At 38.9% G+C, this 26,166-nt stretch overlaps 1 protein-coding gene across 2 annotated transcripts; it reads right to left on the bottom strand.

Moving 5' to 3' along the window:
* Positions 1 to 1,846: 1,846 nt before the first annotated feature.
* Positions 1,847 to 26,166, bottom strand: CA12 (carbonic anhydrase 12). 2 transcript variants are annotated; one of them, XM_010298489.2, is made up of 10 exons: positions 25,924 to 26,166; positions 22,672 to 22,692; positions 17,149 to 17,328; positions 14,815 to 14,957; positions 13,820 to 13,915; positions 12,054 to 12,117; positions 11,424 to 11,581; positions 10,229 to 10,355; positions 3,875 to 3,959; positions 1,847 to 2,856 (listed from the first exon to the last, which is right to left on the bottom strand). In XM_010298489.2, exons 1-10 carry the CDS (start codon positions 26,012 to 26,014, stop codon positions 2,772 to 2,774), a joined length of 1,050 nt encoding a protein of 349 aa, XP_010296791.1. In that variant the 5' UTR covers positions 26,015 to 26,166; the 3' UTR covers positions 1,847 to 2,771. The 2 variants fall into 2 exon arrangements, with proteins under 2 accessions (XP_010296791.1, XP_075620879.1); XM_075764764.1 differs by lacking the exon at positions 17,149 to 17,328.

Below are 26,166 nucleotides of genomic sequence, written 5' to 3'. Positions count from 1 at the left end.
TGTAAAAATAAGGTATTTATCATGATCCCACTGTACACACCTTTTAGCAGAATGGTCTTGTGACTGGTCAACCAGTTTGGACAAAGTTGACTTCAAACTTTGTTGTATAAGCTATGATGGGATGCCCTGAAGTAAGTTCTCCTTTCTGAAGGGGGAAAAAAAAAAAAAAAAGAAAACCTGGTAGCTGCTATTTTGGTAACCTCTTCCTGAGAGGAGAAATTCTTGACTAAACCAGAAAGTAGGGCGGTCAGTAAAGACCTCTGTGAGAATATTCATATTTGCTTACAGGAAGTGAATACTCTTGAGTTTGCACTTGAGATTATATAGTCACACTATAGGTGCATTGTAACACAAAGAAATGGGTTTCCTTATATCACAAGGAAATGGAAGGAGAGCTCTACACCCTTTGTGGCATCTAACTCTTTCACTTCTTTTCTGGCTTCTGTTATTTAGGCTTCATTTCTGCTATTGGAGCCTCAAAAATGGGTCATTCCATTTAAAAAAGGAATGAATTGTGATTTTTGTAACTTGATTTAATTTATTATGTTAGCATGTTAACTACATCTGTCTTTCTGATCATACTTGGTTTTTCCAGACATCTGAAATTTTGTGTATGTAAGAATGACAAAAGAAATGTCCTGGAAAGCATGAAAAAAATGTGATCCTTCAATAGGTTTATTAAATGATAGTGGCTAAAGAGCCCAGAAAACATATGGGTTTAGATTCTTTCAGCTCAGGGACCACTGGCAGTGCAAACTGGTAATACAGTATTAAGGAAAAACAAAAATTCCTATGTCCTTGCGTTTTCAAAGGCAGCAGGGATTTCATAGGAGAATGTGTTACAAGTGGGAGTAGCAGGAATATGATTGGTGTGAATCCCCCTTCAGTTTGTTCTTTTCCTTAAGAAATAGTTATGAATGAGGCATTTTTTTGCCTAATGTGTAACATGTTTACTTTGCTGGTAATGTGAGACTTTTCCTTAGAGTAAGCATATAGGACTTGGCTGAGGTTTTTATGCTTCTTTTTACAGATGCCAAGGATGTTGCTTGCAAAAGAGTGATTGATTGATATTTCTAATCAGCTGAGCTGAAGATTAAAATACTAATTAAAATGTTATTCTTCTAGAAGAAATAAGAGAAACTGAAGAAACATCATAAAGATTTACTATCTATTCTTGTCTTTAAACACGTGTATTCAAAGAGTAAGTAATGTTCCCCATAGCACACAGATGCTGCTTTTCAAGTAATTCCAAACATTTCAACAAGATGATCTTTATGTGCTTCTTTATGCGAGATAAAAATGCTGGCAAATGCAATGTACTTTTGTTAGATTATGGTCTTAAATTTCATGTACACTAAGTATTAATAAGTTACTTAACTTCACTCAAAAGCTTGCTTTTGACATTAAACAATTTTCTTGGGGATGGAAAGGGAAGAATCTAAAACATAAGTATGCATCTGCCATCTTTAAGGGAGAAAACGCATATCATAACAATGTATTTATTTAAAATCATCAAGGTGGTGGTGGTCCTACTGAATGTAAAACGGATCTAAGTGTAAAGTTCAGATTGGAATTTCCCCACTAGTGTTTAGCAGCATTCAGACCTGAAGTTATTTTAGGTATAAGCCCATGCTCAATCACTTCCTGCCTGTATACTGAAGTAAAAGCGGTTCAGACCCTCATTTTAGATGTCAAATTCATGGGAATTCTGTATACATATGGGGCTAGGCTGGCTACACCCTATTCTTCCTGAAGTCAGTGACATTTCACATTGTCTTCAGTGAAAACGGAGTTAGGTTTGTGCTTCTTGCTTTCAAAAATGCATAATGAGACTCAAGTATGTAGCTTATGAGATTTGAAAAGATAATTTTTATTACTTTCTAATAATTAAATTACTAAATTTAGCAAACTAAATCAGTGAAACCATCTACTGTATAATTGCAGTTGTAGTATCCACTGTAAAATCAATGAAGATTTCACGATTAAATGGCAGGTCTGCTTAAAAGCAGCCACAACTGCATTATCTCCATATCATTCATACACACACTATAAATAAGAGCAGGATAATAAGACAAGATGCTTCTCTAATTCCAGTGACAGCCAGAGGCTGACCTCCGTAACAGATTTGTGAGGCTGTATAATAACTGAAAGTGAGTTGTTCCTCTAGCAGTAGTGTTTTTTCAGCACTGAGTTCCTGGGTTTGAAGCCCATTAACAATCCACGTGGCTCTCATTGCATTTACACTTGTGTTTTCCTCTAACATTTCTGTTACAGAGCCACTGGTGAATGTACTAGCATCATTTGCTGTGATTTTAAGAACTATCCACTGAACAACCTAGTTCTAATTCTGATGTCAAATGCACATTGCCCTTTATCTTGTTTATATTCATGATGCTAAAACAAATACCTTGATTTAACAGGGAAGAGTGCTTGTAGCTTGATGAGTGTCTTCAGATTTGAAGACGTGGGAATATCTGTGCTAAACAAACCATAAAATTGGAGTTTAGGATTACCTGTAAAATCAATTAAAAGACCCAAACTCAATAAGCAGCAAACACAAAAAGAACATGGTGAGGAATTTAGCTCAGGATTATTCACGGATCATATCTCCCTGGAAAACAAGAGAACAAGGGCTACAGAAAACGTTTGGCTGGTATGTTTTTAGGACACTCTTGAGACTCATCATTAGCCAAGAGCAAGAGACGTGTTCCACCAATGCAGAATAAATCAATGCTATGAATGAAAAGGGGCTTTTGTAACAGAGCAGGGCATCAAAGTTTGGAGATGTCTTCTTCCTCCTTACACATGCCTGGTTTGTAGATGACTTCTTTGTTGTCTTCACCTCTCTTTTTGCAGCTAAAATAAAACAAAGGTATTAAATGGTTGTAATTGCAATGAAGGAAGAGCATCATTGGTTACTTAAAATGGTTCATTATGCATGCATGAGATTATTTTTCTCTGTACCAGTGCAAATGTCATAGTAGCTTGTTGTTACAAATATTTCAGGAGAACACATTCTGTGTGGCAGAGTCAATGCTGATTGCAAAGGGATCAGGCTGTAGGAATGTTTGTGATCTCAGCCTTTTTTCCAGAATCTGGCTTTGGTAGCAAACAGTCTGGCTAAATGATCTCTTGTCAGTACAGATTTCTTCCCCTTAAATGATGTGACCTTTGGGAGAGGTTTTTTCTAAAACTCCATTCCCCTCTTGTTTCACTTACTGTTCTAGGAAAAAATGAAAAGATTCAAAAAGCAATTAGGAGCAGCAGTGCTAGCAAAAAGAACAAGAAAAAGAACAAATGGCAATTGAGAAACAGAAAAACTGGTTAAGTCTGTTATCGACCCAGTCTGCTTGTTCCACTTAGTCTGGAAAGGGAGTCTCATTTCCTAACTGCTTGTTGGAGCAATCAGTACCTAGAGTGGAAAGTGCTTTTGTGTTCTCCCAGGTACTCACGTACAATTATTTCCTGTCCTTGTGTCTTTTAAGGGTTTACATGAGCGCTGTTTCAGTAATTATTATTTTGAAGAAAAACAACCTTATATGGTTGCTATTCACAAAAAACCAACCATTCCTACAATGGCAGAATGGTGGCTGCTGTGGCACAAAGGTTGCAGCAAGTGGATACCTTTTAGCCATGTAAACATATTTTGCTGGCAATAAAATAGAATTACTTTGACGTATATGATACAGGAGAAATAATGTCTACAGTGATAAAAACAAATCAAAGTTTGTAGGAAGAGATCATATCTTATAAAAGATCCAACATTACCACTATGAAAACTGTGCAAGGTTTTGGACACACAGGCACTTCTTTGTGTCAGAAGAAAAATTTGGTTTGACTTTGTTTCCTTTGATGTGGCAGCCAGACATCTCACCTTTTCCTCTTCAGTAGCCAGAACGCTACCACAAGAATGATAAGAACTCCCAGAATGCAGGCTATCACAACAAAAACAACAAAACCTAGGAAAAGAGGGAAAGTGTACAAAACAGTTAATTTCATTTACTTGAGAGGAGAAAGTCTCTAATCTGTTATAACATTTGCATTCTGCATCTACAATTTTGCCACAGCCTGCTTATACCGCTTTGCAATTATGGAATGGATAACTTTTCAGAGATGTATACTGGAAGGTCCTAACCCCACAACTGGATCCACAGTTCACGATGCTGTGAATTTAGACACCCGCTGAAGTCACAAAGCCAACATGCAGGCACAAGCATAGCAGATCAGAAACTTTTTGCATTTCAATGCTATAATGTGTAGGAGAGCATAAGCAAAAACTGAAGAACTAAACCCAAGCAACTAAGGATGTTAAATTTGATGCCTTTTGTTTTTTTCAAGGCAGAAGAACATAATTGAATGTGGACATCTGAAGTGAGATACGCTTTGCTGTTGAGAACGTTGCTTAAAGGCATCTCAGAAGGTAAGAATGAATTTAGGATATTAGTACGAATAACTGAGTGATCTCACGTTTACATTGAGATGGTAAGCAGGATAATTCTAATGCTGTCTTTGATAATTAACTTCATATGTATTTTTGGCAATGAAAATATCTGACATATGAAAATATTCGGCTTTCCCAAAGATCCTGAAGGTGAGCACCCTTTTCTTAACTGTATTTTCATAACTAATTTACACATAGTTTTTTATATTTTATCAAATGACTGTTTCTCTCTAAGCAACATCAGAACCCTTTCAGAACGAAGCTGACAGGTTTCATGTATTCCATCTAAATATTCTCTCTTACTAAGTCAGCTGTTGAGAAAACAAAAATGTAAAACCTGGAGTTTAACCTCATGCCATTTAACCGTTGGAAGCTTTATTAAGTCCCACCGAATAGAAGAAGCTTGCAGTACATGGAGTTGAAGAAAAACTGTCTTTTAAAAAAGATGAGTTTTGTTATAGTAAAGGTGCGTCAAATGGACAACAAAATATTACACCAAATAGATAATTGTAGAAAAAAGAGCTTGTAATTTGAAGAGGAAGGGTAGGGGGCATTTCTGTTTGATGAGAAGACCTTCTTGCAAAATTTAGTTAGATAGTATTTCAGCAAGATGCTGTAATCAAAACTAGACATCAGTTCCCATTTAACTTGTGGGCAGTGGAAGGTTTGAATATCGTAATAAATTTAAGCTACATGTATGTGACACTGATTTTATTAGAATAGATTGCTGACAGGCAAAATACATTATAAAGATGTTTAAGTTTTGCTGAATAATCCTTTAAGATTAGAGACATTTTGAAATGTAGTACTTGTTAATAGTGAGCATGAATTTAGATTTTAATTATTGGCATCAAAATACGGATGACTGAACACTTCAGTTATTTGCATTTTTTATACAAAACACAGCTCAATGGCCCCGTCTTGTGGCTTGTGTGCTCAGGTGAAGATGGCAGCCCTCAGTCTTGACACTGGAAAGGCAGAAAAGTTGCTCTGAAAACCTGCTTTAGTAGGGAGCTAGGGTGTGCACAACAGGATTTCTTTCACAAATTTCTGTGGTTGCCTGGCCCAAGCCATGATTTTGTGTATGGCCTCCCCTTCTTAATAAGTGTGGTCTGTTCCTACCTGTGGTACAGGTGGCTGCATCAGGCTGGGCACTTGAGGCCAGCAACCGGGTGCACTTTAATTGTGCTTTCACAGGAACCTTTTTGTTTCTTTTTTTTTTTTTTTTTTTTTTTGAGGAGCCGCACCTGTGAGGAAGCCTTTGTGACTGTAGTAGGTAGAACGTGAGATTACAGGGCTGGTGAATACCTTTTTTGAAATGGGTAGAACATTTTTCTATGGTTCACTGACAGAGTCAATGAGCTTTTGTAATTAAAAGTACTTAGATGGAATGGGATTCCTATTAAAGTAGCACTGAGCAATGCCTTTCGTAGCCATAGAGACCAGTTCTTGGGTGAGAACATCCTGATTGCCAGCAGGATGGGCAATAACCCATACAGTTCAACTCTGGTAAGTCATGCCAACTTGATACATTTCAAGATATATTGAAAATGCTGTTATAGCTGGTGTCACCTCTGCATAGGAGCCAAATAATGTGGCTTAGCAGAGGGAGGGCCAAATGTTATTCTTGGGTTTGGCACTGGTTCACTGCAACAATTTTGAGAAAGTCACATCTGGGTCAAATTTCCCCCCGTAGATGGAAAGAATAATGCTTATGCTATTTCTGTGAAGTGTTTAGAGATTCCTGGATGTAAAGCGTAGTATCTGATTTTCAGTTACTGGGATCATGGATTGTAACTCTTTATCTTTTAAGTACTGAGCGTGATTTGCAGAGAGAAGGTAGTCAGATGCTGAAAGGTCAGCTTAAGAAACAGATGGAAAACTGCCTTTCTGACTGACTTATGTGACTCAGAAAATCACTGGCTCATAGATGCGGTTAGCAATCAGCAACATACCCTTGCCAAGTCTACCAGGTACTGAATCTTAATGAATTGAGAGGGTAGAAAAAGTAAAAGTTGGATCTCTAGGATTCCATGGTGAATCAGTCTTAAACATAAGGTAGCTGCTCACTCCAGAACTTCTGTTACTTCAGTAAGTGTTTCTGTAGTGGTGTTGCTATAGTAAATTGTTTGTGTATGGACTTATGAAAGACTCTGCAGAGGAAGCCTGAAGTCTCAGAAACTTGGCAGCCATATTGCAAATCCTGGTTCTGCTGTTTAAAATCATTGTACATAATCTGGTTTGGGCAGAGATTTGAAGTGGATTACTAAAATAGCCATTCTGGACCCAACTAGTTCTCTAATTGGCAGCGGATGTTTGAGATTGGAGGTTTGGGAAGAAAGTTTTAACCCTCTTGCTGATCATATAAGAATGCTGTGGAGGAGAGGGATATTTCTAGCTGGCCCGTTCACAAAAGCAGAAGAAGGACTGACATACTCTAGTTCTTTCCCTTTTTTACTATTTAGCCATCTTTTAGTTTACTCAACTATTGTGCAACTAATACCAGTTCGTATATTAATCATGGGGCTATTAATGATTGTTGATGATTTGGTAAACTTGTAATTTTCTTACATATTTTTGTTAGAATTTAGCAACAAGGAAACTACTAGTGTAATTCTAGTTTTAAAATAAGATTAAGTTGAGGCATTGTTCTATAACCATTATACTCTGCAGGTAGCAGTACAGGGATTTGATAAGCGGCATGAAGATAGAGTAGAATATTATGACTCTATGGCTGTATATAGTATACAACGAGAAACCAAGGAACAGAACCAGCAAAATGTGTGCCCTGTGAGTTGTATATAGTCACAGAAATAACTTTTGTCTAATGCAGAGTCATATTACAGTCAAGAAACAAGGTTTCCACTTGTTACCAACAGAATACAAACAAGTCAGTTTTCTAAGCTGATAAATTGATAGAGAGGTGGTTCTGTTACTTATTCTTGACTCAGAAGCAGTAAGATTAACATTATCGCTTACTGCAGAGGTTGCAGAGACTCTTCATCATGCATAGCAGAAAGGTATTCATAGTCTTGCAGAATGGGAAAAATCTTATTCTTTGTTAATATGTGAGCTGATGCAGACTGATGCAAAATTTTGGTAGGCAAGAGTACTATTTTGTTTTAGTTATACCTTGAAGCTGGGCCTCAAACTATAAACAAATTAAAATGAGAAAAGAGACGATTGATCGGAGTAACTTCTCTCTGCAGTAATTCCAGAGCAGAAATGGTAGCTTTAAATAGAGGAAGGATATAAACAAACTAAACTAAACTAGTTTAGACTTAAATATTTAGCTATCTGCTGCTAGTAATGGGAAAGACGATAAGATACCTTGGGCAGCAAATAAACAAGGAGGCAAGTGGAGAAATGACAGTGAAAGCAGAAAAATGCTTCAGCTGTTTGACTGGAAACTGGCACAGATGCTTACAGTGCTTTGCACTGTAGTCTCAACAGGCTTGGGGACTTTTTTTGAATTATCTGGAATGAATGCATTCCTAGCTTCCAGACTGAAGATGGGAGATGAAAACTACGCAGCTATTTTTGGGGAAAGTCACTTTTCTAAGCCTTTATTTATCAACTGGAAGCTGTGTACAGGCACGAGGGTCCTTCAGAACCTAAGCATCTTTCAAGATGCTCAGTAAAAAGTACGAAGTCTTATAGTGATGACTTTATTCATTGAGTGTGACATCTTCAGCTCCTTAATCATACGTTAAGCAAAAGGATATGTGGTGCTGTTTCTCTGCACCTCAAAATTGGGAAGTATCCCATCTGTTCTTAAATCACTGCCCCTGCTTCTGTGCTGCGAGTTAAAACAGTTGTTTTTCTAGTCAGTAGCTTTCTGCTGAGTGTACAGAAATGAGAACCTGAGGTAGTTTGGATCCCTGAACTGCACTGAAAACTCTGTATTGCCTTTAGTACTGTAGCCTGCCCTTCTTTATATGCCTGGTCCATAAGGCTTCTTCTGAGGATCCACTATATTAACTGCAGATAGAATGGTTAATAAAATAAGAGTCAGGACACGCAGAAGTTAAGGAGATGTAGCCTTTGTCGGTGGAGCTCTGGAGATTATGACATGTAGAGATTTAATGCAGAGCTGGAGAATAGGAAGTCATGGCTTGTGGTTCAAGCCACGTAGTCAGTCCTTCTGCAGTAAAAATGCAGAGAAAAGAAGATCTAAATCATTAGATCTCAATGAGAGAAATGCACTTAAGTACCAAGGACAGTAGCATCAACATACTTATTTAAATAATTACTAAGTTATGTGCAATAATTCCAGAGAAGGCACTCAAACTTCATGGTAGAATTATGTCCCTCTTATGGGAAGCTTTAGAAATATTTCAGAATGTTTCCATGAGAACTGAAATGGTCCCCAGCCACAGAATTACTTCTGAAATTGTCTCTGGGTTTTATCTCAAAGATGGAGATTTGCTTCAAATAAGGGCCAAATGCTGTTGATGCTCCACACTGCTCAGGTTGGGAGTTTTGATGCAGCTAATCTGACAAAGAGACTGCCCAACTTTTGGTGACAAATGTAAATCATCTCTGATTTCAGAGAAATGTTTTGTCTGGGGTTTGTTTTGGCTGATCTATCTGTAATTTCCACTTTTCTCCCTTATAGCTTTCTATTAGAAAGGATATATTATGAAAGGGGCTGTCTGCAGAGGGGATTGGCAAGAACAGCTACTGCAGTATGCCTGCAGGGACAACTGTTGTGTGAAATTTCCCAATATACACAACTCCTGTATTTTCCATTCTTTCATCTAAACAGTGAAGAAACTAGCAGACAAAGTTGAAATGATGTGCTAACATGTTTTATTAATTTGAAAGTTTACTGCTTGGCCAATCTTTTTTGTGAAGCCTGCTTTTTCTTTTAAAAATCTTTTACTCTCAGTTTCAAGGAGTATAGCGGCTTGCCTAGATTAATCTGCCTTCAGTGTACGTGCCAGCTTCATGACTGCTTTAGAGTGTTTGTTCGCAAGACAACACAGAAATTGGAACAACACATTTTGCACAAACAATATACTCAAATGCCTTACTGTGGGGCACAGCTAAGCTTCTCACCGCCGATGCAGGTTTTTGTGCGCACACATACCCCCCCTCCCAGCCTATGCATTGTCATTGTGTAACACTGCATAATTAAGTTTTTAAATCAGTTCTTCGTCATAAGATGGCGATATTTTTTTTTTAATTTGTAACACTGGATCATACAATCCAATGTTACAAATTATTTTGATTTGTCAAGTTTGAATTCCTCAATGGCCTCTTCTGATTCTATGTAATTTCCCAAAAACGGTCTCCCTGAAATGCAAAATTATGATTCCCTTTTAAATGTGCGCATAAAACCAATCCAGATATTGCTGAGAACCAGCAAGTGTCACTGGTGAGACAAGGCCAGCTGACCACTTAATGCTGACTGAAACAGCTCAGCTGTAGAGAGCTGTTTAGTGTTTGTAGTGACAGCAAATATTTCTGCTAAGCATGACAAAGCCAAACATGTCTTCGTTCTTTTACCTCCTTGCCTTTGATCAGAAGGGTTGCTGGGCTTGTCTGATACCCACTGTGGAAAAAACCCTTCTCATATACTCTTTGAATACCTTATTCTCATACAGTTGCCCATGCAACAATGCAGTAAGAGAAGAAAAGGGAACAAAGTGAACTGCGGGGGAAATGACATCATTGCTAAGTTTTTGTAATGGTACAGTGCAACAGGACTGCCACTTCAGTATTTCAAGTTTACACAAATCACTGTGGACTGTTTCTTTGCATAGAAATGTTCAAACAACTTACCTTCACGGAAGGAGATAAAAACCAGTCTTTCATGAAATTCTTGAACGTTTCGGAAGTTATCAACCATTTCCAGGGGTTCTGGGTCATCACTCTCTGTGCAGTACATGGCTGTTTCCAGGGCCAGTAACTATAAAGGGAAGCACCCTGTTCAGCACCCAGAATACAGAAAAAGCAATACCAGTGTATGATCACTGAGAGTGTGTGTTTGAAATCAAAGGGGTAGTCAAAGGAAGAGGATACATTAAGTAATACTTCAGTCTTGTGTGGCCTCTGTGCCCAAATACAGAATAATGTGTAAACAGTGTGACATCTCCAAACCCATACCCGTATTTTGTTTACATCCTGACAAAATTAGTCCTGCTTGGTAATTATCCACCAGGAAAACTGGATGGGAGGAAACATGGTGGCCCTTTGCAGCATGTTCTCCCTAGCACAGTCTAACTTCTAAGCAGTACTAAAAGCTACTTGATGAAAGAACTCTCTACTTTGGTAAAGACATGATCTGGCAGAGTGGACAAAGTTAAGGATGGACTTTCATAGCAAGGAGCACGCAGTAATTTGATCAGAGATTTTGATAATAACATTTCCCCCTGTGTTTATAATTAGGTGAATCAGAAGATAGTGTTTGGGAGTTTCTAGTCTAAGTGGCCACCTGAGAACAAAGAAGTTAATTAAATGAGCACAAAAAATGTAAGTTGGAGAAAAGCCAGGGGATTCAAGATTGACAAATAACACATCACAGCCTTTTTAGAAACTTAACATCTACCCAACCTATCATACCCGAATCAGTCAGGATCAAAGTAGCACTAAAATACTTAGTGAATAGGGTTCAGGCATGAAGCCTGAACAAAAATGATCTGGAAGTGACTCATGGAAAGACTCAAAGCAGGGAGTAAGTGCATAGTGAAAACAGAAATTAATCTCACTTGACTGATTTTTCAAGCTGATACTATACCAATTGCTATGCAGTTGTCTGTCCTTTATTTCTTCTGGTCAACTGAAAATGTGTTAACTACAAACAGAGTAAGAGATTGATTTATGTCAGTTCTCTGCTCTTCTTCCCACTTAAAGGATTTTAGCAATGGTCATCTTTCAGTTTCACAGGAACATAAGAGAAATCCAGGAAATGAGAATATGTGTTTACTGTTCTTTAGCAGACACCAATCAGGAAAACACGTGCTGTGTTTAAACTTGCCTGCTCTTGTGAAATTCTAACAGGGTGTCGGAAAACTGTCCAGAGAACGCTAGGGTAGCAAGGAGGAGTCGTCAGGGATCCTTCATAGCGATAATACTCATCCAGTCTGTCAGGAAGCAGTTCCTGAATATTAAAACCAGGCACTTGGACCATCTGATCTAAAATAGAGGATTTGTGTTAAATGCTGCATTGTGACTATGCAGATAGTACATTCATTACACCAGTGAAATGAATTTGCTTTTCAGTAAGTAGAATGCTTTCAGTTATATCACTAGGAAAAGAAAAATACATTTTAACAGAGATTTTCCCAGCTTAATAAGGAATACAGCTTTTTAGGTTTCCTATGTACAAATCTGGTCTTAGATACAAAATCAGAACCCTGTAAGATAAACTGTGGCCTTATTAGCCAAAACCCACCATGTGCGAGAAATAAAGCCCAGTCAGAAACACATGGTGCATGCTAGCCATACACTTCTCACAGAAATGCACTGCATTTGTAAGTCTTTCACAGTTTGTGACAGGTTCGTCTGGGATTTCTGGACTCTTTCTTCAGCTGGTTCAGTCCCTCTCAGGATCACATCTGATAATCTTAGCTGTTCTCAATCCAATGAAAGGCTTATAGTCACTCACCCTTGTACTTCACATTCCGAAAGTGCCTGAAGATCTTCTCATAGGATGGGTTGAAGGATCCAATCTGTAATGAGCAGACTATTAACAGCTGTGCAAATCACCGTGGTCTGAATATGAGTCTTTGCTTCTGCATGCAGCAGACAGCAGTATTTGACGGCCACATAAGGCAAGTATTTCCGCTGTCCAGATATTCATATACTGGAATGGCATAAGTACTCTTTTTACTCAAAACATTAACACTATCCTCAGAACCCCAATAATGCTCTTACTCGCTCTAGAGCTATTGGAACTGCTTTGTCATAATCCTATCTAAACAACTGCAGTGTAGAGCTCTTGTGCGTACTTGAAAGACCCTGTTGCCTTGCCTTTTCAGTATGCTGTGCAAATGAAGAGAAACCATTTCCTCTGAGGACATTGCAGGCATAAGTTCTCAACTGACAGGCTTCTCAGATCATCTACTGGTTCCTAGTCAAGGCCACATTTTTCCACCCACAAACATTTTTTGGTCTGCTGCTTCTCACAGTCCAGGAAGATAAAGAATGACACTATTGGGTACTGCAGGGCCACTGGCAAGGGCTAGAACTCAACTATCTGCCAAGGGCTATAACTCAGCTGTCAAACAAGACCATGTTTTTAAACTGCTACCAGCAGCTTTTCAGTCTAATAATCAAAGCCTTTTTTATGAATTCTTTAGAGTTGGTGCTTAGCAACTCCTCTGACACCCAGACAGAGTAAACTGGTGTCCTTAGATCAACTGTAGTAGCCACAAGCTGTCTGAAAGTTTTTCAAAGATCTAATTTCCATTGTTCCCTTACATGATTTTTAAACACCATTGCTTAGAAATAATCAGAATCCCACTGTTATTCCCTGGCATAATAAACAATACTCTAACACTTTTCACAGCTGCAACTTCCAAATGAACTGAAATTTAACACAAAATTATTGTCAAAGTCTTAGAGCTGCTAGGAAGTGAGCTTGGATAATATTAATGAGAATTAGAGCTTTGTCTGCTAACTAGAACATTTTCATTTTTTTGATGGAAATATGAAAACCTGGGTGGTTTTAGGGTTTTTTTTAATGCTGCAGAAAATCTTCACATTTAAAAATCATCTTTATAGAAGAGTTTTAATCCTCAAGAAAATGGAGAATTATATATGTACAAGCTTCTAATTTGGTTTTTTTCAGATCATACTATCTTTAATTGCTTGTATGTGGGGCTTTAGAGGGGAAAATTGGAAAGCTGTCCTTCTGTAATCTTAAGAAGGGCACTGAATGTACTTGTTTACTGTAATCTGTGATTCAAAGAATCTGGGAAGTTTTCAACCTGAAGACTGTGGTCAAATGCTAATTACATACAGTGGCCAAAGCCAGGGTTGTGTCTGCCTGTGCCTCTCTGCTGTGTTAAAACTGCTTCATGCTACAATGAACAGTTTAGTCAGTGAGCTTGAAATTCGCTGTTGTCTGTTGTTTGATAAACTCTACCAATCCTTAGTTTGTAAATGAAAGCAAAAATGGATTTAACATAGCTGAAGTTAATTTACTGAAAAACATGAGGAAATATTCAGAATTCCTCCTTTCTTAAAATTTGTTGCTGCTTATGGATGTGCTGCTGGAATCTGGGCCTTTTTTGTGAAAGAGAAGAGGAAGAGCCTTTATTCAACGACAGCATCGTTAAATAATCCAGGTAAGTTTGGACATTAAAGGTCTCTGATGACTTAGTGATTGAAAGCATATTCTAAACCAAAACCAAAGGTCCTGCATCTTACCTCAAGAAGAATAGCCAAAACCGCCAGTCCATCAGCTTTGTCCATTGCTGCTGTTATATCTGGGTATTTTTCAGAATTATAATGTACAATGTGCAGCTACAAAGAAAGAGATACTATGTTAACACCTGGGGCATGCTCACATTTCTGTTTCACAGCTAAAAACGACCAGTGCAGCCACCTCAGGCTAAGACAACACAATGTGATCCTTCAGTGATTTCTGGGTGTAGTGGTAAGATCTTTTTAGAGAAAAGCAAAAGGTCCTGGAACTTCCAGCCCCGCTGTAGCTGAGTTACCCCCTGACACACCCTCGACGTAATGAGGGGGAAAAGAAGATCAATCACTTCAGCTTCAAGGCATCTCAACTATATTACTAGTAAATTTTTCTGAAAAAGTAACGTCTTAGCACTCTTGGGCCTCTCTGCTATTTAGAATGCAAAACTCGGTGTTAAATGTAACTAGAGAAGAAATGGATTCCTAAAGTGCTGTTACGCAAGCAAATTATTCTGACTTATTTCTCTTCAATCATTTTGGGGTAAATATCCGATTGGTACTGCTTTTCAAAATCTATTCCCAAGTCCATAATTCAAGATTAGAAAAGATAACAAATAGTTCCTCACTGCATATAGGAAGGTGAGTGAAGGTAGACAGAGAAGCAATGCTGTGCAGCTAAAAGATATACCTGGTTTACAGAGAAGAACCAAGGTGTTAAATATCTAGTGATTTGCTTGAAATTACTCAAGTGACCCAGTGTGAGCCTTGAGTTTAGAACCTAAATTCTGACTCCCTGACTTGTGGCATATTCATAAAAGTACATCGGAGTCCATCCTTTTCGCAGTGCACAATGCATTTTTTTTAGTACGTACCCAGATCATAAATACTTGGATTAGAACCTTGCGGCCTTTTACAGTCATATACCCAAGATAAAAATCCCACTTTGAAACAATGGGACCTGCCCAACCTTCTTTGTTTCTTTCCCTGATATGACCTTGTCTTACCTCTGCTGCAAAATGCTTCCCACTGACTGTGTGCTCTGAGCCTTCTGACTTGTTTCTGTTTCCCCAGTGTAGGTGAAGTTGAGATGCAGTGTATTCAAAGGGGAGGTTTCTGATGTACATAGTAGGTGACAGATACATTTTCACTGTAAGCAGACCAAAACCAGATGGGAGCAAATGATACCACAGCTTTCAAGCGCAGGGCAAATAAAAATACTGTGTCTAAGTATAGTATGTATGGAGCATGAACAAAGCAGATTCTTAACTCAAATCCATCTCAGTTTGTGGTAGGAGATAAACAGTTTAGGTGTCTTTAACCCTTTCTAGGCAATTCAGGAGAATTTAGAATGTACTCTTTTTCTATTTTCTTAAACTAAAGGAATTGAATGTAAGAATTGTTGCTAATGGAAATTTTTCTTGTCCTGAGGAATGTGAAATTACCTCAGTCTTATTGAAGAGACAGTTATTGATGTGTCAATGAAACAACTTAGGCTCATGTGCCTGCTTTCAACCCCCTTATAATGGTTGAAAATGGCTTAATAAATTAATATTTCTCATGGTATATTTAAACTCTTGCTATACTGAACTCCTCTGCCTCTTAACCGTCTTTTAGGAGCATATGGCAAAACCAAATAAACTTCCCCCTCTCCCTGCTTCCCCCCGAAATCCAGAGCATTGATGTCAAGCAGCAAGATAATCACAGGCCTGAAGAGCTAGCATTTCCTCTCATGACTTGCTGGAGGGAGACCTTTGTATACATTACTCTCCCTTCTGCTCACTAATGCTCTCCAATGTGGAAGACAAGGACGGGTTTGGGTTTTTTTGTGTAGAAATCACAGTAGTAATTCTCAACTCGGCAGAAACTGAGTTGCTCACTTGAGAAGTTTGATACTTCATAATCCAACAGTTTGTGTAAAGAACAGATTGATTTCTTTGCAATTTATTATTTTCCAGTGTGAATACAATTCGTTTCTGGAGTGTCCCAGACATATTTTTCAGGGGAATCAAGGCTCAAAACCCTAATGAAGCAGCAGGTGCAAACCTATATATTTTTATGCTAAAAAGTTTTTTTTTGAGCTCTACTGTTTTCAGTCTAGCTGAAGCAGGTAATTGTATCTGGATTAGCTGGCCGGTGAAGCACATTCATTATATGTAGGAATGACTGATACCACAATACTAAGCATCCTACTGATTTCCTCTCTAGCCAGAAGAGGAGATAACAGCAGATGGTGTAATGATCACTCTGACAGAGGCTATTTTTTCATTACTCAGAGCAATTGAAGTTTGTATCTGAGTGAGATTTCTAGAGTGGGTTGCATGTCCCCTGCTTTCTAGGAGGGCACTGACCTTAGAAGTGAATTCTCATTTTTACTGAAGGGGTGATATATTTTTGTCTTGGCTTTCATTAGGAAGTAGTTGAACTTCTTTTTTTAGGAGCAAGATCTGACAATGTTAGTGATGTAGGGTCTATAAGGAATTTGCCTTTACCTGTGTGACTGTTATGTAAGGGACAGGCTCTCAGTGGTGTTCTTTTGTCTCCACCTGCTCTCTGACACCATTAAAGTCCACAATGACAATGTTTCCTTCTCTGCCTATTGCCTGTCACTTACATTCAATTGTGACAGTACAATCTTTCACTCGGGACCAAGAAAGGCTCTTAAGAAAAGAAGGTTCACAAGGAAAGGGTGTTCCAGCCATTTCTGGTCTAAACCAACCTGGTTTTGATGGAGAAATTGATCAAGAGCAAAACCAGGAACCATGCCCTAAGAGGCTGGCCCTTACTGAAGAATGGGCTTGTGATGTTCTACAGAGCACGTTTACCCCACTGAAAGAGTGAGAAAATAAGAGATGTTTGCGTGTCACGCATCTCTTAACCAAGCATGCCAGAGAAGAACAGAGACAGAGGCCATTTTATAACACAGGTTCTTTTGATGCTTATGCAATAGAGGAAGATTCGACTGCTTTGATTAGACTGGAATGTCACAGACCCATTGCACCCATATTTAATCAGTTTATCTCTTCTTAACAGAATCACAAAACTTGTTTCTGTTTTGGAGCATTCCAACCAAAGTAATAAGAAAAGCCCAGGAATTACTTCTGACATGCCTAGAGTTTATTTAAAAATCACAGTCAATTCGGCTTACTGCAAATCCATTTGTATTTAGCACCTTCCCAAGTTTCCCATGCCTGTTCTCTAATTGTAGGTATGCTGATGTGAAGGCTTCATCATCACATCTGATAATCTGATAGTCAAAGTAGTTCACCCATGAAATAAAAAATCACGAGCTCCAGCAACTCTTTCTTTCACAATCCCTTGCTGTCATTGAGCTCCCTTACCTGAATGACCATTATTGGTCAATGTAAACTGGTCAGTGGAGGGCACATTATAGCCTATGAATTCTAAAGGCAAGAGATTAGAATCGTACTGGAGAATATCTTTGTGGAAATCTATTGGTGATTGGAGTACTCCTCCACAAAACGGGTATTTCTTTGGCCAGGCCTTCTCTCCATCAGTACCTGTGTAAATTAACAAGGAGACACTTTTGTCAAACCTTAACTCTGCAATTATTGTAAAAACTCCCCTGTTTCAGCCTTCACCCAAAATTTGGAAAAGGAGCCTTTTCTGAATTTTTGAGACATACAAGTTTTTTAAACTTACTTTCATCTTTCCAGTGTCCCATTAGATAGAAAAGGGCCAAATGCCAACAAAATTCTCGCACAGACATTTTACCACCCCTCAATTTTTTGGCAATCATCTCAACTGCTGTTGGTGTTATACTCCTGGGGAACTGCAGGCCCTGTAGCTCACCAGGTTAGACCTGCAGGCAGCAGCATCACAGCCAGCCACAGTGCCTCTGACCCTCTTGTGATGGTATCGTTTCTCTTCAGAGCCCACAAGCGTGACAAGTAGAGTTTGGATCTGTGACAGTATTTGGACTATTTACTGACATTAATTACTTTTCCCTATGGAAGTGTCAGGCATATGCCCAGTAATGCAGCTATTCCAGCCTTCTGAAGAGAATTGCTGAAAGAAGTGACTTCATGTTGGCAGAGGAAAGTTTCCATACTTTTCAGTACACAGAAAGCCAGACCCTTATAAACTTTTCCTCATCATACAAACTGCCTGCCTCTATCTAGCAATATTGCATAACCCACAGTTAAAAGCTAACTTGAAAAAATGGAAGGTGTTTTGATAATTTGACCTGCAATAACTTGCTCAAACTCTGCTGAAACTTTTCTTCATCACAGTCTTTTGCCCTAGGTAGGATCTACAAAGAATAGATAATATCAAGAGATTTTTAATTGTGCCTTTGATTCAATTACACATTAATAGCTAGCAGCTGTTCACGAGCTGTAAGCTGAGACCATTTGGATTTAAATACCAAAAGAGGTACTTGCAACTTGTGTTTCTCCTTGACTCTGAAGATTCATCATGATTCTTTCTAAGGCAGGAAGGTCTTTTGGGATCACCCAGCCTGATCCGTATAAGACAGGCTATTGGACCTCCCTGGATTAATTTCTACTTCAGTGAGGCCATATCTTTCAGAAGGGAAAAAACACCTACTCTTCTTTTAAGCTTTGCAGGTAAAAGATACTGCATTAGTGCCAATGGATATTTACTCTCCTTGGCAGCTTGCTTTTCACTGCGAGTTTGTCTAGCTGACTTCATTGAGATAGTTATTGCTTTTAATCCTTTGCTTAGAAATTTAAGACCCTCCTGTAAGCATACTTTTGTTCCTCATTGAAGTACTTATAACATAGAGGCTATAGTGTCTCACTTATCTTAAACTACATAGCTTGAGTTCCCTGAGTCTTTGGTTAGAAGGCTTCTTTTCCAAAGCTATAATATTCCTTGTGGCTTCTTTGAAGTCTCTCCAGTATGTTAACATCTTCCATGAATCATGATTACCAGAATCTAATGTTAGATCAGGTCATCAGTAGCAAAGCAAGTTCAGATCTTTTCTGAAGGAAAATTAACAGTCAGGAGAATATTATTAGAGGCTCACTTTTTTTTATGTGAAAGGCACTTTCCAAGGATATGTATAGTAGAGGTGAATCTGACTGAAACATAGTGCATGTGACAGAATTGGCAAGTTCAATTCCAGTGCTCAAAGATAGACTTACTTGTTAAAGCTCTCCAAGATTATTCAGGACAGGTTGGCACATGACATTGTTTGCCGTGTGGATACTCAGACTTAATCAGTGCTTTTCAGTATAAATAGGCCTTGATGTTGCCGTAACTTACATCTTTGACTCCAGTTTGTGTCAAATCATGTTAATTTCTCTCCTCTTAGATCTTCATGGTACTATCTTAAAGTTATTGAAATTCTTTTTAATAGCTAATAAATGCTATGCTGACATTATAGAATGACATATATGTCCTCTACATATTTTTTGGCAAATAACAGATCCATCCAGAAGAGGATAAATTGCATACTATGGGATATCCATACTTGAGAATATTTCCCAGGAAAATATATATCAGGAAGTGATAGTTTCTTGAGGTTGAAACTTGACATGCATGACAATGACACTGAAATTTAACACTTTCCAGGGAGCTAAGACTACAGCAGTGTCAGAAAAATTGATGAGAAGCCTTTATTGTAAAAAGACTTCAGTAATTTTAAAAGGTTTGGGGTTTCTATGCACTGATGAGATAGTGAGTTTGCAAGAAAATTTTAATATATTACGTATCATAGGTTTGGGGACTTGATAATTAAATAGGTAATTTTTAATGGATGTGTAAACCAGAAGTCTAGTTCTAGCCGGTGGAAACCATGTCATGAAGTACCATTCACTTTTCTGGTACTGTGTTTGGATGAATTGAATGCCCTTAAGAGTTGGCAGCAGCGTCTGGGAGCTTCCACACCGACATCAGCAGTTCAGAAGGGAAACTTTTGTCTTATTTATAAAATGCTGTAGTTATTGCAGTCTTTATGTATCTTCATCTTCACTAGCAATTATCCTTTCCTTGACATAAGTCTGCAATTCCACTCATGGGCCTCTAAGCTACAGCAGTTTTTGCTTGTTTCTCAGTCCTGCTCAATTAAAAAAACCCAACCAAACCAAAGAAAAAACTTTTTTTGGTACAAAATCAATTTTTTTCTAGAAAGTCTGCCACATAGTGTTCCTAATTTCAGTGCCTCAAAACTCCTGTCTCAAAGTGCTGAGCTCACTGCAGCTTGGGTTTGCATGTGTGAAATTGAGATTTCCATGATAGATAAACCACACAGCTGGAAGGCATTTCTCTGCTAGCTCTGTTGAAAATGAATGATTGATTGTGAAACAGATTTTCCTTTTTCTGTGCCAGCACATTCAGATAAATTCAGTGGAAATCACATTGTGTTTGCAAAGGCTCTGTCTGATCACTGCTGAATAAAGAATACCATGTGGATGTATTAGGATTGGCCTGTACTACAAGTTGCGAAAGGTATTAACATAGGAAGTATTGCAAAAATATCTTAGTAGTTAATTTCCTCCTTTTGTGACAACATTTGTGACAAAGGGGAAGACCCAGGCATCTCGGATGATGTTTGCTGCTATGAGGATCCTGTCAGGACTGTGTTAGCAGAGCAGTAATTGGGCCACGGGCCTGTCCTACCCACCGAACACTACTATTCAGCTGTTGGAGTGAGCAAATTAAGGTATAGAGCTGTTGGTATGGGTAGAAGTAGGACCCCTCCTGCTACCACCACTCCCAATGCAGCCATGAACACTCCCTGCTGATGAGAGTGCAAACTCAGGTTGCTCAAATCCAGCTTGTGGGCTGCCTTCTTTTACATGAGTTTCCAGGACCATGTTCCCCTACCATGCTGTAAATAACCCTGAGCCTGGCTGTGCCCTCATAGCTATTTTATAAAAGATGTCTGTAAATAAAGTAGTACTAATTCTTTGGATAGTCTTGCTGCCCAGCTGCACAGTGAGCTGAGCAAAATACACTCAGCACCATGGCTGCATGCGTCCATTGTATCATCTCCTTTGACAGCTTTTAGCTTTCCATGCCTAAGCCTTCAGCCAGCCCCACTGCCCTGGCACTGCTGGGTGATGCAGGATGGATATTCCTTTAGGATTAACAGTGGTGTTTGCTCCCAGGATGTGTACATTGGCTGACTTAAAAAAAGAAGAAAACAGGCCTGTGAGACACCAGCATTACCAACAGACTTTTGTTCTAATGACCAATTAGTATTCATGTTGCTCGAGCTTCTCATGGGGTGTCCAAGATCTGAAGAAAACTAATGCAGTAAAATGCATGGGATCAGTGACACAAGGAATGTCTGTGGTATTTCTGCAGCCAGGCAGAGCACTCTGCCCTGTTTTCGGCCAGCTGGAAGCTGTATAGCTGCTGTTAGCCCAGGGCTGTTAGTAGTGAAGGCAGAGAGTCCAGGCTCCCTGCCACGGTAACATGACCACGTGGTTTCCATTTCGCTCAGAGCACAGGCAGAGCTCAGTCATACCATTCTGTGTACACATATCCAATATGTGTGTGTCTTCCACATGCGTGTCCAGAGGGAAGCTTGTGAGATAGAGGAATTGCCAAGGGCTGTAGCTGTCCCTGTTAGTCCATTCAAGTGCTGTATGAGCAATTTCGGCCATGTTCTAGTGTGTTCACTAAAGCTGGCATTTCCTAAGGGGAAGTGCAGGAATCTTAGCACAGGTTCTCAGCATCTCACTGAATTGAAGTAGAGTATTTGGCAACAGGAAAACTAAAGAGTTTGCAAGTTCGATTAGCCTGATGTCTGTTACAACAATTCTTGTGTCTATGTTGTAGCGTGAAGTTGTCTCCTCACATGCTAAAGGATGTTAAAAAGAGAAGTAACTAATTTAAACAAGTATTACCCTGGGAAGGAGGGCAAAAATTCTACTTTGATGGTAGTAAAGGAAGTCTTACTTTCCTTACTACCCAGCAGGGTTAGGTTCATCTGATGGCTGCTGTCAAGGTGGAAAACCCAGGCGTTTGTTATTCAAACTGTGTCAACTTATTTTTTTTCTTCCTAATAAGAATGTTAAGTATATGTATGCATACTGTCAGTCTGATTAATACCTGTAGACATGCAGCTGACAGTTTTCCTCTTGCTTATGTGAAGCGAGTCAGGTAAACTGGAGCACAGCCAAAGGGAGTAGTTATTAGCAGCAAGTTCAATCTCAAAGGTTCTTTGTGTTGCCTTGGAGCAGCACCAAAGGCTTAAGAACAAGCATTTTTTTCTGAGAATCTCAGTACTGCCTACTTCTTTGTGGGCATGTGGCATATAAAACACTAGTCTGAATGAGAAAATAACTGGCCAGAGGATTTGATCAATTACAAGAAAATCTCTAGATAATTCTTCTCCTGAGCAGCCATCAGATCCTTTTGGGTTAGTAGCTGAGTTAAAGGACTAGTGTGCAAAATGACAGTGCTTTCCTGAATGTGATTTGTTCTGCCTTGTCGGTGCAGGGCTTTTCAGGGAGCTGAGTCTCCAGTAACACACTACAGGTAACTTGCTGAGCTGACTCTACTTAAAAATGAATACCTATGTGGGTAGGAAGAGGTATGCTCTTTGCAGAACTAAGCTGAAAGGTACTGCTGGTCTGTTACTGGTGGGGAAACAGAGGGCTTTGGGGAACCTCTGCAGTTGTGGGGCCAATCTTAATCTGCTGAAGTTCCTGTCATTCTGCAAGGCAATTTAGAACCTGATAACTGAGTCTCCATCAACCAGATACGAAACGTGGTGGATGAATAACAGATTTCAAGACAATGGGCCAGAACCAAACTGGGTGAAGATAGCGAACCCAGTAGGTTCTCACCAGAATACATTTAGCATGTTGTCCTTAAAATACAGAACAAAGCCACAACTTAGTATGTACAAATTAGTTCATACTTACCAATATAAGACCATTTTGACCCTGTTTAAAGACAAAAGAAATATTACTGTGAATATTTGAAATTGATCTTATTCTGTAAAGAAATTGCCACTTAAACCCACTGAATTTTGCAAAACTTTTATCTGTCTTTCTAGCCCCAGATGTTGAGCAAAACATAGATGCTTTCAAAGATTATGAACCCTTCTCACCCAAATTATAACTATAATTATCACCGTGATCCTGCCCATAGGGCTCGACTTTCTTGCGGTCACTTAAATCTTGGAGGAAAACTTTTGTCAGGGTTTTTTGGGTTTTTTTTGTGTCTCTTTTTTTTTTTTTTTTTTTTTAATGTGTGGAGCCACAGGCTCTGTGTGTAGCTACATCCCTGATTTTTTTTCTGGTTAGGAAACTAAGGAATTTAAATGGAGTGTAGCTATAAGGAACCCCCTCGTGCCTAGTTGAGGAGTTTGAAAAATGTCAGTGGATTGCCAGTTGCTGAGAAATGATGGACAGTCATTTCTGTACAGGAGCTCTGGGATTTGCCAACTGAAACAGATAGGAATAGATTGAATTGGAAAAAAAGGGAGTATTATACATGAACTCATATAACTCGGAGAATCCTGGAGGGTTGAGTGAGTGTTAAAATGATCAATATTCATCCATTTCTTAAGGAACTGAACTTGGGACAGTGTCTCTGCATGTCTTTGGAAAAGTCTTGACTTATTAAATGCTCTTTTTAAATATTTTTCTTTTTGTCCTGAAACCTACTTACAGTCATTCAGCTTGCTGTGTAATTACAGGTGCTTGTCCTTACAAATCTCAATAGTTTTGGTTATCAGGCTAATGCAGATCTTTACTCTCTGCAAATTTAATTTTATTTCTGCTTAGAAAACAGTCCTGAATGATGAGTCTTGCAAACACTTACTATTGCCTGTGTGTGCGTGCGTGCATGCAAATATTTATCCTTACATGCACATGTCTTAGTACATGATTGTTGGCTGCATTTCTCGTGTTCTGAAGTGTGGCCACAGATACAGCTCTTCTCCAAAGAATGTCATGTGAAATGTTTGGGATTCATTTGTAGGGATGTGCAAAACAGCTGCACTTAGCTCTTTTCTATTGATATGTGCTGGGAACACTAAGCTCTCTGCTTCTAGTTCATTAGGACCAGTGTGCCTTGTTCTTTTACACTGACATTTTCAAAATGAAGTCTGTGTAATCGTCCTGGCTGAAGTCCCCAAGTTCCTCGCATAGTAGAATTCATGCACTATCTTAGATTTCAAGATGAGAAACCTCATTCTCCTCTCCCCTTCTCTCTGCAAGGGATTATCTCTTACTGAGTTGTTTTGGGAGTGCTTGTGTCTTCTGCTCAGCACGTTCTGTAGGTAAAACTTGCATGAAGATAGCAACTGACTGTCAACAGGTTTTAGAAATTGCCACATCCTCATCTGAGCAACGTTTGTAGAAATATTGGCTTAACTACAATAGCTACTCTCTGCTCATGCTCTTACTGCCCATTAAAATATGTACAAAGTCAAAACTATGATTTTAATAAACCTTAAAACAGTCTATTTCAAAGATTTTCAATATTTTGGGTGTTTATGCCAGTCGAAACAAAAATAAATGCAAACTTAAAGTCTTTTGTTAAGTGAAATTTTCCTTAGCCTGTGAGTGTTTTGATGATCTGCCATTCACTACCATTATGACTTTACTGACGAGCACAATAATAGCAACTAGTGTAGGTAGGGCTGAGGCACATTTAATGCTTACTTCATCTAACTTAGATCAGGAGATGAATAGATGACCAGATGGCAGAATCTGCTTGATTTTGTCTGAATGAACATGTAGAGCTGTTAAAGTGATTTGCTGCCATTCTCAGACTGTGCACAAGGTGGTTATTACCTTTATTCTGCTTGATAATGAAATGAGGATGAAGCAGACTGTCACACAGTCTCCCAAAATTGGAGGAGGGTCAATAGAGTGTCTGATTCACATCTAGAAGGGAACTAGCAACAGCTCCGTACCTGTGAGCACTCTCCTGCCTCTTTGTTCATGTTGGGGTGAGTGCTGATGAGTGCCATGGTTACATGTCCATGCATGGCAGAGGAGGTTCCCAGAGTCAGTGTATCTGTGTTTCACTGATCAATATGCAGGGAACGAATACATTTCCAATGTCATTTGGGAGCTGGGAAAGTGGGAATGGTTTTAGTTGTGATAATCTATGTTAGTTGTGTCTCTGACTTGGGAAGATGTCAGAGACAGGCAGATGCTGTAGCTCTTTCCATTTCTTGTTACTGGATGTCTAATTCTAAGGAATTCTCCACCATTCCCTTCAGGATGTATCCTAAGACATATCTTTTCAACACATCCTTTCACTTCCAAACCTTCTGTGTTGCCAGAGAAAGCACCTGGAAAGCACCACGCTTTATTCTGTTATTTGGGAAAGCACCAAGCTCTAGGAACCTCTGCCCTTCAGGTGGGAGATTCTGCTAGAGAATATAGCCATTTTTTCAGATATATGCCTGAAATAGGAAGGTGACCTTAAAAGTTTGAATTCTACCTATTATGTAGCTCATGTGAAGAACCTGGTAAAATGCTTGTCTTGGTGGAGCTCTGTATGAAGCTGACTGCTCTGGATTACACTTGAGCCTTCAGGATTTTCGTCTCATGAATACAGGTGCTGAGTAAGTCCATTCACACAAACTTTTCAATAATTCTCCCTTGTACCCTATAATCACACTAGGTGGATTATAATTCACTTGAATGGATGAAAATTGATTATAATCAGCTTGAATAGATGAACATTAACTCCTAAAAAGAGGGTGAGGGCCTCCTGAAACTGGTCCTGTTTAAATATAAGAGAATGAGGTCTAGTATATGGAGTGCTTCACAGGGATTGCATTGTTTTCCTCTGTTTTAAGATTTAAACAAGGCAGAGGGAAAGGTGTGATGCTTCCACTAACTCTGAGAAGGGACAGTCTATGCTTCATTCTATAAGAAACGAAAAGATCACAAAGCAAGGCATACTGAGCATACAAGAAATCTGTAACGCAACCTAAGTCAGAGGACAAATTTCTTTTCCCTTCATATATAAGAATACCTATTCTGAGAAGTTGAAATCAGGATACTAACTCCAAACAATTGCAGACTGCAACAATATACAACTTTGAGCATGCTATTGAAATAGTAATAATTAAAAGATGCCCGTTTTCTGCACACATTAACTGTCTTAAGTTACAAGTGACAATAGAATAGAAAGCTGAAAGAGTTTACCATTCAACGACGCTTGCACTGAGAGTTGTATCTTTAGGAAGAAAATAAGCACAGTAGTGACTGTGACTATACTGAAGCTCTTGGCTGACATCTCAAGGAAAGACTTATAATACTCCGACAGTTCACAGGTTCCTCTGTACTCTGAAGAAACTCCCTTGTAGATATGTAACAAATAGCAGAATGCACACGTACAGAGCTTCTGCTACTGAGTCATTGCCCTTCTCTCCCCTTGTCTCTCTCCTT

The sequence above is a fragment of the Balearica regulorum genome, chromosome 12, assembly GCF_011004875.1.
Source record: "Balearica regulorum gibbericeps isolate bBalReg1 chromosome 12, bBalReg1.pri, whole genome shotgun sequence".
NCBI classification, from domain to species: domain Eukaryota; kingdom Metazoa; phylum Chordata; class Aves; order Gruiformes; family Gruidae; genus Balearica; species Balearica regulorum.
Note: the sequence above shows the minus strand (reverse complement) of the source record. Positions and strands in the feature narration are given on the sequence as shown.